Raw genomic sequence first — 15,159 nt, 5'->3', positions numbered from 1 at the left:
CTTGAGGACAGCTCGACACTCCCTCTGGTCTTCCTGTTAGAACTAAAGCTGCAGTAAGCGGTTCAAACTAACTGTGCAGCGGAGGGGCGTGGCTACGGACGGAGCCAAAATGGCGCCCACTGGACGTCAGTGTCCCACTCCCGCACTGATTCTCCTCACTCACTTCAACGCTAGCTGACTAGCTAGCTCAACAGGGAACTACAGCAGAGACGGAAACCTGGGGAGAGTTGACTATGGCCGAACTTGAGCAACACGAAGCCGAGCAGGTATCCACAACACTACCGTTAGTAAGTCGTTTAGTAATGTCTTGAAAACCAGAAGACGTGTCTTACATTTATTAACTGTGTTTTGACAGGACATGGAGAAGAAAATTGAGGAGACGAGACAGAGATTCAAGACTGAGTTCCTCCAAGGTAACACAGACATGATGCAGCAGCTGGCAACAAGTTTGTCCCTGAACAGTTACTTTTTAATTTATTTATGTTCATGGTCATAAAACTGAAATATTGTGCAGGTTAAGTGTCAACTAGTGAGCTATAATTATACTCGTGTTGATAAGATCATGACCTAAATGCTCAGAGCCGATAAGCTCCAACAGATAACGTTAACTAACCAAGCTAATGTGAGCTCTGTGTTGCCACATGCAGCTAGTTAGTAGTTTTGAATAATACAGCACATAGGTCTAACATTGTGGTCGTTTTGGTTGAGAGTGACACCTTGTACTTGAACTCTTTGTTTTCGGAGCGTCACGTGATTTCCAGCCTTTCGTTTTGTTTACAGATTCAACAGATAGGTATGACTCCAAAGATGTGGAAAGGCTTCAAGAGGACGATGCTCTGGTGGAGAGCTACCTGGAGTGGAGACTTTATGTTGTCGATGATGCCTTGAAAATGATTGATGAAAGTCTTCAGTGGAGAAAAGAATATAGTGTGAATGGTAAGAAGTGTTGCTGAATACATGACTTGTAATATGATATGGGACATTTCAGCTAAAAGTAGGACCATTCCAATACCAAAGCTTTGAAATCTCTCTTTTTTTTTTTTATTTTTATTTTTTTTTTTTTTTTTACAAACCCTCTTTCCGTTTAACAAAAACAAATATTAAAGGTTGTCTAAGAGCTTTGCCAAAAAAATTGTCTAAAGTTGGGCAATATTTGATTTTTAAATCATTAAATAAATCACTATAAATCCAACCAGTCCCGTATTACCAGTTTTGGGGAAAAATATGAATAGCTGTTGATGAAGGCACAGTGATCAGTACCAAAAATATATTGAAGTTAAATACCCAGTCCTGTGTAAAGGTAGAAATGTTCAAATTTCCATATTTAGATGTTTGCAAGCTGGTGAGACAGATCAGTGGTCATGTTTTCGCCGCTCTGGGAGGAATCCAGACAGAGCGTCATTGTGTGTTAAACAGCCATATCACCATGCATTGGCTTCCCCTGAGAACAATCCCCACTCATTCTGTTTTCTGAGGAATTGCTCAGAGTTGTTCTTTGTTAGCCTTTATTCCAGCAAATTCAATTTGTCAAGCTGTTGTTTTTTGTAAATTGGAATTATTCAAGTCCTTAGTATCCAGGGTAATCAGGGGCCATATCATCAAGGCCAAGTGTTGTTAGTTTGTTTAGCAATCTATTGAAGAGGGCTGATGATGAGTGTGTTACATTATTTTCTGAAAAACTCAAGCAGTCTCAGATTATAGGAGGGCTGGTATCCTCAACAGACATGTTTGATAAAACTATTAAATAATGGTAAGTGAGAGACTCCTTCTACGAAGGCTCTACATCTGTTCAGTCCTGTTTCACCTAAATTAAGTTTCATATAAAGTTGCTGTAAACCAATTTTAGTTCTCTTTTGTGCTTGGGATGACTAATCGTTGGGAATGGCTTTGCTCAATATTTTTATGAAACTATAAAAAATATAAAAATGTCTAACTGAATCATGTTGCGCCTTAAGTAGTTAAATTAAGGTTTCAAATAGTCTGGAAAATCTGTAGGAACCTTACAAACAATCATAGCCCTTTGCTTGTTCTGTATAGCTAATATTTATATCATAACAAACACCAGTGTAATGTGTGTCTGCCTGTGTCTTTCAGATCTCACTGAGAGCACAATTCCCAAATGGATGTTTGAAACCGGTGCTGTCTACCTCCACGGCTATGACAAAGAGGGCAACAAGCTCTGTACGTACATGTTCTATTACAGACCGTAGACCTTAATGTGATACACTTACAACTTAGCCTTTCTTCAACTGTTAGACAAGATGTCTGTTCCATTGAAAGTGTGTACCCGTCACTGAAATTCTACACAAATACAAAACTAAGTAAAAAGTAATACTTTATTTTTTTTGTTTACTTTGTTTAGTCTGGTTCAAAGTAAAGCTGCATGTCAAGGACACAAAAACGATCGTGGACAAGAAGAAGTATATTGCCTTCTGGCTGGAGCGGTATGCGAAGAAAGAACCTGGGATGCCGCTCACTGTGGTGTTTGACATGACGGAGTCTGGCCTCAGTAATATAGTAAGTCCATCATGATGGTGTTTCAAACAAAAAGTTTTTTTATTATGTAAGTAACTAGGTCAGAAACTTCTTCTTTATTTCTTTGTCATGCTCTTCAATTTTGATTATCTGCTGTTATTAATATCCAGGTCTCCAATGCAAAACTTATATTGCATCTTCATTTCCTCTTTATTAGATAAGCTTTACTCTTATGTAAAAAAATAAAATACCATTTATTTTTTGTGACTGTCATTGAAATGCTTTTGAGCATCTTAATTTGTCTTGCTGTTTGAGCTTTGGTCTTGCAGGGACTGATGCTCTTTAATGGTTTTACACTTCTGAGATTAAAGTAACCTTTAAATCCGGTTGGTCAATTCGAGTGGGCTGTCTAATCCGTACACTCACTGTGTCGCAGGCGTTAGCTCCTTGACGGAGCTCTCTGTCAGCGAGAGTGTTTCATTGGCTAGGCTCTCTCCTGGAGAAATGTCTCAATTAAGAACAAATAAACCAGCACAAGCACGGCATAAATGATGAATAGCTATGCAACACAAATATGGAATGAGTAGATTAGAAGATTAGTTTGGAAAGCAAACTTGTTGAACCACTGTAGGAGCTACAGCCAGTATGATCTCATTAAAGCTCGGAAGAGAGTCTCCTGCATAGCAATGAGGCGTCTAGCCAATTATAGAACTTAGCCAGGGCGTAGAGGCTTTATCTATTGACGTATCGGCTGTTATTCTGAAGATTAACATAAAATAGTAAAATGAACATTCATCATATTCACCTAGAAAGTGATTTAAAGTGTGGCAGAACGTGGATGTGTGTTTTTTAAAATTAGATTTATAATATGCATTAGATTTAGATATTCTTGTGCTATCCTAAGCGTAGAGAGGATTTTGTTTTGGATCAGAAGTCCTTAATTTCTTTAAATGGAGAAAATGTATTTAAGTCTTAAGCCGTTACTGTAAACCATCTCTCTTGATTTACTTCTTTTCGAAAGGTTGTTTCCTTGAAATGATTCATGTTGCTCTAGGTAATGCAAATGGTGACAAAACAGCATATAACAGCAATGTATTTGATTGTCTTTGCAAATGGTTCATAACTTAATATATGTGTATTATTGTTCAAAAACTTGAAGTAACAACTTGAAGTCTTTCTGAGACAGTATTTGAGGAGAATTGAGCGGGTCACCAGAGAAGTTTGAGACTTAATTTTTGTTTTCGGTTAATTGGGTCACTTCATATCTAGAGGCGGTTAAGAATGAACAAACATTCACCCTATTGAAAATCCTAAAGTGTCTGTTTCTAGTTGAAGCCCTGTATGTTGTTTCGCTTTTTAAATCCTTGTTATTTATTTTACCTCTTGTTTCAGGACATGGAGTTCGTGAAGTACATCATTAATTGCTTCAAAGTATACTATCCAAAGTTTTTATGTAAGTAACAAAGGTTTTTATAGAAGCACAACAAATATATTTCAATATTCACATATGTTACATTTGTCCATTAATAGCGATTTACAGCTACTTTCAAGTCAAACCTATACATTTTTTAGGCATAATTCTAACGGACAAGCTTTTACCTTTTTTATCATTTCAGCCAAAATGATCATCGTGGAAATGCCCTGGATCATGAATGGTGAGAATGAGACTGCCTTCTCTCAGCAGTCCCTACAAACTTCAATGTCATCACTATTTTGTATGAATAATTGTAATCTGATTCTGACATCTTGAGCTCAATGTTTGTATTTCAGCTGCATGGAAGATCGTGAAGTCATGGTTGGGTCCCGAGGCCATCAGCAAGCTCAAGTTTGCATCCAGATCTGAGATCCAGGGATTCATAGGCGTTGAATACCTACCTCCTCACATGGGTGGAACGGTATGTATTATGTCTATTTTTGTATGTGTTATATTCAAAAGGTCCAAAATAGCCTTACATCGTGCAGAAATTAATGTGTATCAGACAGTTAAAAAAAGATGCAATCATTACTAGTTTGAACTTTGTTATCTTCCAGTGGAATTATGTTACGTGTATTCATATAACTTATCTGGCTACGTTCCAGGACACTTTCAAGTACAGCTACCCACCTCTTCCCGATGACGACTTCCAAACGCCCATCTGTGAAAACGGACCAATCGTTAGTGATGACGATACGGAGAGCAAAGAGGGTGAAATGGAGAGCAAAGAAACCCTCGAGTCCAGCTTCAGCTCTGAGATCGCGGTTAAGCCCAAAAAGGTACATTTTCTTTCAAGTTTATATCCATTTTAATAGACTGTGTAAAGTAGAACGTAGAAGTGCATAAAAAATCGTTATCACCCTTGTACACTGTTTCATTTCGCTACAATATAAGGAAGGACTGCTTCTTTGTTGCATAAGTCTCCACTTGGCGGGCCATACTTAAGTCAGCAGTTACTGTTTTATTGATCTCACTATCTATCAAAATGTGGATGAGTAAGTGGTTATGTCCTTGAATAAAATTGGTACATGACTGTGATAAGATTTAGCTGATGCTCCAACTAATATAGTTAACAGGACCAGTGTTGCTGTTATCAGCGAAGCCGCTCTCATTTGTGATTGAGCAGCGATTAATTACGATTCCGGCTTTTCCAGGCGGTGGTGCTCTTATAGACGCGACATTCTGTTCCTAGTTAATAGATGCCCTATGGTCAGAGATTCCTCATGTTTCTTCTTTCACTCACTTTTTATAAGTTGAGCCTGAGATTACAGCATGTAATCAGACCGCTCCGTGGAGACAACTGTGAATTAAGTGGCAAGTAATGCCCTGATTTGGAAGACGTTAAGCTCTTCCTCATTGTCTCTGTGAAGGTGACTTTTAATGTCTCTGGCTGCAATTAACTCCTGCCAACAAAGCCCATGCATCACAGTCAGTGCTCTGCTTCTCTCATCCTATCTGCTCCTCAAATGGTCCACAGAAGTTGTCAGCTTTCTTAAGGCTGCGTGTCCATATAACCCCTAACCCATAGAAAATCGATTGCAGGGCGCTTCATCCACAGTGACGTCACCAACGCCTTTCGGAAAAGTCGAGAGTTTTTAACTAGAAAAGCGCCCGGAGGGGCTGCACAAAAAAAACTGCAGCCCTTTTTTTATTTTTTTTGTAGGCAGCATATGCTCTCTACTCATTGGGAACAATTGAAGGAAAGACGCTGCTGCTCAGAAAAAAACACTCTTTGTTTCCTGCTGTAGCTAGATTCCGACTCTCGCCAAACCGCAGCCTCAGTGTAGCACAATCACCGAGTTTTCCCACAGGCTTTATCTTGAATATCACTGGAAACACTGTCAACTTCCCTCTCACTCTGGTGTCCCCACACTTCACCCGCTTTCAGTCAAGACTGCATTGTAAGCCGCATATTTTGCTCACTTCCTACTGTACAATCCGTCCCTCGCTTCATAATCTATTTAGCTTTTTTTCCCCAGTAGGGGCATGCAAAGAAAGCCTGCATGGAAAAATAGATGGAGGGCATTAAGGGGTCACCTCAGATCACGCTCGGCATCAGTAAAAAGGAAGAAAGTTTTGCATTTACGTTACATTAGTGCATATGTTTTTGATCATGGCTAGATATTGTTGTTGCTTTTCTGTTATTTTGTGTTGAAGCTGTTACTAACAGATATTTTGCTAGATTTGGGGTTTGGGGTTAACCTACATTTCATGTGGGACATGACTGCCCTGTAATTTATAGCAGTTGTTGAGGGTTTTTGTAGCCTGCTGTGCTGCCTATAGGACACAAACTGTATCTGTTGGAGAGGTGCTGCGTCACCCACGGCTACTCCCCTGAGACGCCTAAGCCCCAACAAACAAACAGTGCTCCCATTGTTAATAAATACCACATTGGTCATGCACAGCAGATTCAGATTTACAAAGAAGAGATATGCAAATCAGTCAGTGGTTAGCCTCAACAATAATCTAAAGGCACAAGTTTAAAGTTTGTAAATGTTTGTCTATACACACATGGAATCACCTCACTCGTTTTATTATCGGTGCGAGCGGCATGAACATGCCCCGAAAAACCCTTTAGAAAAAGTACATAACTCTCTATTAAAGCATTATTGACATAATATAATTTCAGGATACTAATCCCAATAACTGTATTTCCTACAAGCACCACAGTCTGTAGTCTGAGGTGTCAGTCTAGAAATCAAAACATGTGAGTCAGCTCTGTGGGAACGGCGAAGATGTTTTTTCAGGTTATCCTGAAAACCTAGTTACACAACCACTCCTACATTATAGTATTAGTAAGTATTTGTATGTGGCTGACTGCAATAAGACGGGCTCAGGGGAGGATCAGGGCGACGGTGAATATTTATATAAAGACAATATAAAGACAATGCAAGTTGAAGCACTTGATACAAGAGGAGGGTGGAGATGTTAATATGAGAGCTTAAGAGAAATGTATAATTGTTAATGAGCAGCGTCTGCTATCTTTTTATATTTTCTCAACTCTTCTTGCACTGAGGGAAGTAGTTTCATCAGACATTATGAATTTTCACTTTATCATCGGTAGCGTGTGCTGTGACTAAACCCACAGCATTGGGTTGATCAACCAGCCTGTTGGCTCTTCAAGCCCGTCTGAACGCATGCCACACTACTGCTTCCGATCCATCTTGTCTAAATAAACAAGAGACTCTCCCCCGCCGCTACAAGCAGCCATCCCGACCTGAATTCCTCTGGGGTTCCAGGCAGCACTGTGCTGATAACTTGATGGCCTCAGGAAGCTAATTGCCTTTCTTTCTGTTTTGGAACAAGGGCTGGAAGTGGTAAGGCAGTGTAGGATCACACCCACACAAGAAGCTCAGAGTCCGGAAGATTTCTACAGGCTGCAAAGGCAGGTGTACTCACGTGACTGAATTATTGTGAGTGCACCTCCTTCACAGTCGACTGATGTCATCTCAACCCCTGCACATGCACATCCCTTGACCTGTCCTGGACCTCAAATTTCAATTTGGCCCTTTTTAAATAGTATTGCACTGTTGAAAGCCACAACATTTCTGCCGGTGTTATGAAGGAATGTAGGCTAAATGAAGGGTAGCCTACTGCCACAGTACCACGAAAACACTCAACCCAACAAGACATTTCACTGTAAAATGTGCTCCAAGTATATTGCAGTACACCAAGTTGTTAACACTATGCACTAAATCTTTAACCATACTTGCCTTTTGAGGCATTGTTTTTAACAAAGGCCGTGTGTGCCTTGTCTGTGACTCCGGAGAGTGCTTATCATGTAGACAATTGTGTTTTGATATGTACTGTATAACCAATAGACACTCCTTACTGTTGTACATCACACTATTAATTCATTTTATGATAATGTATAATCATCAATGATTTTTTTTGTCTTTGTATTACATATCTTACACACAACGTGTAGAAATCATGACGTTCTAAAATTTTATTATGATCATTTTTATTTATTTGTACGTGATTAATATAATTTGTTTGTTTTTTGAAGTATTTGTTTTTGTTCTTTGTTAATCAATAATGGAATTTTGTTTCCATGAGCCTAACAAATATTGTAAAAGCTGTGCAAAAACACCGCAATTTTAATGATAATAATCTGTATGACACGGCCTACTATTTCAATGTAAATTTTTCTGAAGAATTGGAGCATTTTTCACTTCTTTCTACTAACATTATTACATAATTGTGTTAAACTTGCTCTTAAATTGACGAATAAATAGAGACATTTCATCAGCAGCTGATTATCTCTTGATGTCTTCATTGTGGCAGTTGCATGACAGTCAGCCATTAAACTAAGATGACATCTTCCCTTCTGAGTCCCAAATGTTCTCATCACATGCAGAGTCCCCTCACCTTTGCTCCATTCCTTCCATGATGCACTCACTCTCCCATCTATTTTACACAATATGTAGTGCAAGCAACACTGAAAGCAACCATTTCCCCTACTTTTAGCCATGCAAACATTTCACAATTTCTATCCTGTCAGCGGTTTTAATAATCTTGTGATCTGTGAATGATTTGGGTCAAAGTGTATGGATGTTTTGCTGAAGTGAAAGGGTCCCGTGTCTGAGGGATGTTATGACATCTGGTCTGATTGAACTTTTTTTGGTCAAGGTTATTTGTTTTGTAAAAAAAGAAGAAAAAAACCCCATGATGAGTCATCATGGGGTTTTTCTCAGTAAAAGAAAATGTATTTTTGATAACGTAGCACTTCACTGTTATTTCACAAGAACCGTTTATTAATCATTACAGATGACTGTCAAGCTCTTCATTAACTGATAGCTTTCTCCGCATGAAGGGCAAGGGTCAAACATTTCATTTTCAGGGAAGGATCCAGATAAGGGTCGCACGATAACATTATCAGTATTCTGAGTCTCTTTTCTAATTAAGTGCTCTTTGTTGTTTCAGGTGAATTTCTTGGAAGACAGTATGAGGGCAGAGGACAATGATAAAGGAGACACAAGTTCCAGGACCAAAGGGGCCAGGAAGCCACTTACCACCTTCAAAGGCCCTTTGCTGGATGTTAGGTAGGCTGTCCTGCTCAAGACCTTCCCAATCTTGTCATTATGCACCTCACTTTGGGCGGCGTGGGCGATTTGCATAGGTTCGTGTGGTGGTGTGGGAGTGTTTCGTAAATGGCCCATTTAATGTTAAGCGACTGCACGACTATTAAGGCAAGTTGTACAGTTGTTCATGCTAACATCTTTTATCTACTATCACTTGAAAGTTGACCGGCACCCTCCTTTACTAGCATTGTAGGTCCCGTTGTTTAGTCCGCACCAGATTTTGATTGACAGCTTTCACAGAGGCCTAAAAAAAAGTAGACTTAGTTTGAACCAAAACAAACAGATTATGTGGAACAAATTCAATCCAACTTCTCTGCACTGAGGCTTTCTTTAAACTCTTCCACCTCAGACTGATCTACACCTACAGTAGCTAGAACAACAAAAACCTGAACATTATGAATACATGACGGTAAGATGTTTTGCAAGACTGTTGTGTTATACTGCATTTTCTTTTTAACAAGGCACACCTTTATAAACTGATAACTGAGCATATGTGTATTAAGGATCAGTATTCAAAAAGACACATTTTTATTGCTTTGTACAAATTGACAACAATGTTCTCTTCACATATTGATGAAAAGTGTAGAGTCATTATCGATGTGTTTGTACCTTTTTTTTAAAAACCCAATTGATCCGGTCACATGAGGGCAGGAATTAATGATTACCAACCAATAGTTCAGGGAGGATAACCGGTCATTAATCAATACACCTTAAAGAGGGGAGATTTGTCTCCTCTTGCACATGTCGTCAAACACGGCGTAGGTTTTAATTGAGCATTCGTTAAATTGCGACGTGAGTGTGAACTTCCAGAGCATATGTTTCAAAGGAGTAGCAACACACACAGCGATGTGCTCGGTTCTTGGGTAAATACTTAGCAGTGCATTCACACACTGTATGATATTACTCCCATTTTTCATGAATAAAATCCGTAGAGTTCTGTTTTCATAGTAATGGCTTTGATGTGAGCATTCTGACAGCTCTGGGCTGTGAATTATAGTGATAAACAGATTTAAATGAGCCTTAAATGCAATTATGTTTCTGAGCTGTGTTAGCCTTAATTCAAGGCTGGGGGCTTTAGAGGGGAGTTGGGGGCTTTGATCTTGTGTTTGCCAAAGGTTTCCAGAGCCCGAAGACTCACTCTGAGTGCAAGTAAGCGTCAGACTCTACAGCTGTTTGACTGGGGAACAGAACCAACGGATACTTGAAAAGGAAAAATGTACCTTTGTTCTTAGCAGTTTTAGTCCATGAAACGTAGCCAAGCTGCATCAATGAGAAGCTTTATACATATGAGGCAGATGTGATAATCCATTTTCTAGTTTCTTCTTGCCAAAGTTAAAAGTCCCCAATGCAAAAAGTGTTCGCTGTGGCTTGCAAATCACATACTATTTATAGCCAAGTTAGACTGTTGCAAACTTAACTTAGAAAGAAGCAAGTTTGCCAACAACCAATAACGATAGTCAGAGAGCGAGACAAAGGGCCTCATCCCCAGATTTTAGGCCACAGATTTGCTTTGACTTTACATTTTACAGCTTTGATGCATAATCAGAGTTCTATCCTGCTTAGTCTAAGCACAACTGAAATTAAATTGCATGTTTTTGCAGAAGTATTAACATCTGCTCTGTAAATCACATGTCCTGTACTTTTGACACAAATGAAAAACCAGAAAGGAGACATTTTATATTTCATAGTTTCATGATGACGCCAGATGAACAACTTGTTTCCAGACAGTTTGTTGAATGAGCCACCAACCCAACATTCACTGGGTAAAAGAGCACGGCTAGTAGATTTGCACTTTGGTCCTTATAGATGCTGGCCAGATCTGAAACTCATTACACTTCAAAGCTTTTATGCGGGCCATATAGATGCTGGTGTGGTTCTTCCTCTTCAGTGCCACTTCTGACAACAGACAACTGTCTGTAAGCCACAGTTCAAGTTTGTTTGCTTTGTCTTTGTCCCCTGCCAGCTGCTGTCAATCAAACACTGACAATAACACGACCCTCCAGTCACTGAGACGAGGAGTATTTCTGATATTTCCCCAAAGACCTCTGTTTCTTTTTTTTTTAAATACAGTAATAACTATTTGCATTTTTTTTTTAAAAGACACATTCTGTTTTACTGCAAAAATGATGTCTAAATGTGATTTTAGTTAGAATTGATAATAATTACCTGTTAGAGGTCCCAGATGTGGCTTTTCAACTGAAAGCTAAGAGAACCAAATGGGTCAAGAATAAGCAGCAAGTCAGAGGATTTGATAAAGGTTTCAAGAAAGGTATGCAGGAGCTGTGCTAGTATCTTGAAATCTACAAACAACAGCATGTTATCTCTGCTGAGGCCGAGGCTGGATTATTAACCAGGCAAACAGGTTGCTCATCTTTTTTTATTTTTTATGGGAATATGCAACACAAAAGCACATTTCAACTGAATTATTAAAACTTTTAAGGAGGGTCCTGCATTATAACCCATCGTGTAGAGGGGTCTTTTTCCAAAGCATTGGTTGAAATCGAAAATAAAAAAACACACACAGATGGTAAGCACAACTCATTTTTTCCCACGGGGAACCCCTTTGCAGGGTGATTCAACCTTGGAAGGTGTTTAATCAGGTGTTGAACACATCTAGAGTAATGAAAACAGGCTTGACAGAAATCCTGTATTTTATTATGCCTTTTATATTTATGCAAAATATTGTCACCAGGTACAGGAACTGTAGCAGCCCAATCTGTATTAATAAAATACCCCAGAAAGAAACAACAAAGCATTCTGTGAAGCAAAAGGAAACCCCTGTCTCCATCTAGTTGTTGAATCTGCACTGAAGTGCAGAAATAGACACTTTATTGCGCAAATTGTTAATGTATTTTTAAGACCCGGTTCTCTGCTTTCCACCATATTATGACATAGAATGTATTTTCTCTCCCTCCAGCCCCGCGGAGGAGCTCAGCTTTGGTTCTGCAGAGACAGAGAAAAAATGCCTCATTATCCTCAGCAACGTAACCAAAAATCAGGTGGCCTTCAAGGTGAGCGTGAAAGTGCTGACATGCATGAGTGTGTACTAACTTGTGTGATGAAATTGATTTTACGCTTCTACGTTAACGTTTGCTAAATCATTATATTAGAGTTATAAATCTGTTAGTTGATCAACAGAAAATGAACATTTTGATAAGTGATTAGCTAAAGGCATTTGTGAAGCAAAATGCCAATTCAACCGTTCCAGCTTCATAAATGTGAAGATTTACTGCTTTTTTTGCTGTTTTATATATCATTGTAAATTTCATTTATTTTGGTTTTAGGGTGTTAGACAAAATACAACATTTTAAAGATATCAAATTGAGCTGTGGGGAATTGTGAAGGGCATTTTTTACTCAACAATTTTAATTCAACAATAAGAATAAATGTTATTTATTAAAGGTGCCACTGGTGTCTCCACAGGTACGGACCACAGCACCTGAGAAGTACAGAGTGAAGCCCAGCAGCAGCAGCTGTGAACCTGGAGCTTCAGTAGAAATAGTGGTGTCCCTACATGGAGGTACGGCACTTTAGCTCCACTCACAACAGACGTTTCTGACTGTTGAACACCAGAATAATCAAATGGTCCGCTCCTTTTACCTTTCTAAAGTGCTGGCAGCCACTTTTCTGTGCCTGACATACATATTTCAAGAGTGATAAATGAATTATCTCCCCAAAACAATCCATCAGACAACTGACAGCGCCGTGCGAGTTAAAACATTTTATGGCCTTTAAGCACTGAAATGTCAGGTGCAGGTTATGATGTGCTGCAAATAACTTGGAGGAATCAGCGCTACCTATTTCAGGGTTGCTTTTTTCCCTAGCTGTTATGCTCTGGTGGGTTCTTCTTCAAGTTTGGACACACCTTCTCATTCAACTACTTTGAAGAATCTAAAATATAAAACATATTCTGGTTTGTTGAGCATTTGTTTGTTTACCACATAATTCCATATGTGTTCCTTCATAGTTTGGATGTCTTCAATATTAATCTACAATGTAGAAAAAATAAGATTAAAAAAAGAAAGAAAAACCATTTAATGAGAAGGTGTGTCCGAACTTTTGACTGGTACTGTAGCTCCTCCACTTCTGTTTGAAGGGCTCTGTGGTTTTATTATTGATTTTAAACAACAATTTATTTCACATTTACTGAATAAATCTAACCCTTCCCCTGTGTTGCATTGAATTGTATTGGCATGAATTATTTTGGTTAAATGTCGCCCTGAATGTTTCCGTGCAGGTTCTCAATCCTCTCCGCAGGACAGATTTTTGGTCATGGCTGCCGAGATGGACAATGCTGGATCACAAGAACTCGCACAGTTCTGGAAAGAAGTACCAAAAGCCAAGATCATGGAACACAGGTACTCTCTGTGCTCCTTATCTAGCCATGTCCGCAAAAATATATAAAAAAAGATGTGCACTATTCAGTCTCCACACAGTCCTCGATACAGTTGTGACAGTGGACTTGTAAGCTGCATCACCCCGTTGGCCTCCGCTCATTAGATTGTGACTTTCCCACAGATTGCGCTGTCATGTTCTGGAGAGCGTTAAACCAACAGCTAATCCTCTCAGAGACGGCCCCGTGGAGACGGGGACCAGCAGCCAGCAGGAATTTAACACAGCGGTGAGTTCTGGTGGAACAGTTCCTCTCTTCATTATTTTTAAGTTGCGTTACATACTTTTGACCACCATTATAGATTTTGTACACTGCCCTCACTGTTTTATCTCTCAGATTTTGTACACTGCCATCACTGTTTTATCTCTCAGGTCAGGGAGTCTGAAAGTTGAAACAGTTCAAAATATTTTTTTTGCATTTTTATTGCATACTCCAAAAACTGTCCACACCCAGGCACTGGATGATAACTTTAATTTCACATCAGTAAGTATAATATGTAGGTTGTTTGTCTATGTGTATGTCTAGACGATAGTTACCTAGTTTACATTCTTAAAGGTAAAGTTCAACATTTTGATTTATATCTGCATCTCCAGTATACATTTAGAAATAACCCAAACCTGCTCCTGCTGCAAATACAAAAACTTTTTTGCAGAATGCTTTTTTGCCGAGAGTTAAGTGAGAAAATGGCCACCACTCTAGTGTCTCTGTGTGTTAACTTTGGAGCTGTAACAGAGAAGCAGTTCGCCTAGCTTAGCATAAAGACTGCAGATAGGGGGAAACAGTTAGCCTCGCTCTGTCGGAAGTTTAAAAAAATATGCTTTCCGGCCTCTCTAAATGAACTCATCCTTCAGCTAATTAACACTGTTTGAGCCATACACAAAAATAATGACAAATGTATATATTTTACAGACCAAATACAACATGTTAACACACCTTTAGAGTTGCACACAGACACGAGAATGGTATCAATCTTCTCATCTAACTCTTGGCAAGAAATCAAATAAGCGTATTTCACTCTATTCCTTTGATTTGCTGTACTTTCTCTAGCCTGATTTGTTTCTGTGACTTTCATTACGATGGTGTTAGATTGATAAACCCGGTCAGTGAACCAGTTTGTTTTTTTTATCTCGCCAGCTCATGCGAGTGATGACCTGCAACGCACGGATGGAGCAGAAGCTGAATTTGTGTCTATGGCAGCAGAAGGTCCTCATTGGGTTGGTGCTGGTCCTCGTGGTGCTGAACCTCCTGTGTCTCCACCTGCTGAGTGCTTCCCCGCAGCCATCCTGACCTGCCACAGCCGCCTCCGCCCTGTATCTGTCGACCACGGACACACAGACGGTTCCAGCTGGGTCACAGTCGACCACCTGAGGGACCGTCATCCTGAGCGCCACCCTCCCCACGGGATGCTGTCATGGAGGGGAGGAGGGCTGACTTTAGGGACATGTGAGTTGTTGTGGAGTTACTATATGAAGAGATTGTACTCGTCTCTTTTACAGGCACTTGAGAGTTAAAACAACAGAGACCCTTTTAACAATGTGACATCAAATCATTAATGTATTTTTTAAGACCAACCATGGTAAAAATGAATGTGTATTTATTACCACACAATATGTAGGAAGAATTAGTTATTTTTGTGGTCATAATGTAAATTTTTTTTATATTATATAAATCTACAGAATATAAAATAAACACTTTTTGTCAACTAATCTTTTGTTGAACATAATGTTTTTTCA

The 15,159-nt window shown here is 39.3% G+C and overlaps 1 protein-coding gene across 1 annotated transcript; it reads left to right on the top strand.

Moving 5' to 3' along the window:
• Positions 1-119: 119 nt before the first annotated feature.
• mospd2 (motile sperm domain containing 2) lies at positions 120-15,117 on the top strand. The gene is made up of 15 exons (XM_054615238.1): positions 120-266; positions 356-413; positions 781-936; positions 2,095-2,181; positions 2,363-2,517; positions 3,868-3,928; positions 4,092-4,130; positions 4,246-4,370; positions 4,555-4,728; positions 8,876-8,994; positions 11,951-12,044; positions 12,457-12,553; positions 13,271-13,391; positions 13,552-13,654; positions 14,561-15,117. The coding sequence occupies exons 1-15, from the start codon at positions 234-236 to the stop codon at positions 14,711-14,713; spliced, it is 1,575 nt and encodes a 524-aa protein (XP_054471213.1). The 5' UTR covers positions 120-233; the 3' UTR covers positions 14,714-15,117.
• Positions 15,118-15,159: the final 42 nt, after the last annotated feature.

This window comes from Anoplopoma fimbria, chromosome 16 (assembly GCF_027596085.1).
Source record: "Anoplopoma fimbria isolate UVic2021 breed Golden Eagle Sablefish chromosome 16, Afim_UVic_2022, whole genome shotgun sequence".
Taxonomy (NCBI): domain Eukaryota; kingdom Metazoa; phylum Chordata; class Actinopteri; order Perciformes; family Anoplopomatidae; genus Anoplopoma; species Anoplopoma fimbria.
The sequence above is the reverse complement of the archived record's forward strand: the minus strand, read 5'-3'. Positions and strand labels throughout refer to the sequence as shown.

Coding starts and splice junctions, on each gene's coding strand:
- mospd2 (XM_054615238.1), top strand. CDS start 234: ATGGCCGAACTTGAGCAACACGAAGCCGAGCAG. Junction 3,929..4,091: donor ATACTATCCAAAGTTTTTAT/GTAAGTAACAAA, acceptor TTATCATTTCAG/CCAAAATGATCATCGTGGAA. Junction 12,554..13,270: donor AGTGGTGTCCCTACATGGAG/GTACGGCACTTT, acceptor GTTTCCGTGCAG/GTTCTCAATCCTCTCCGCAG.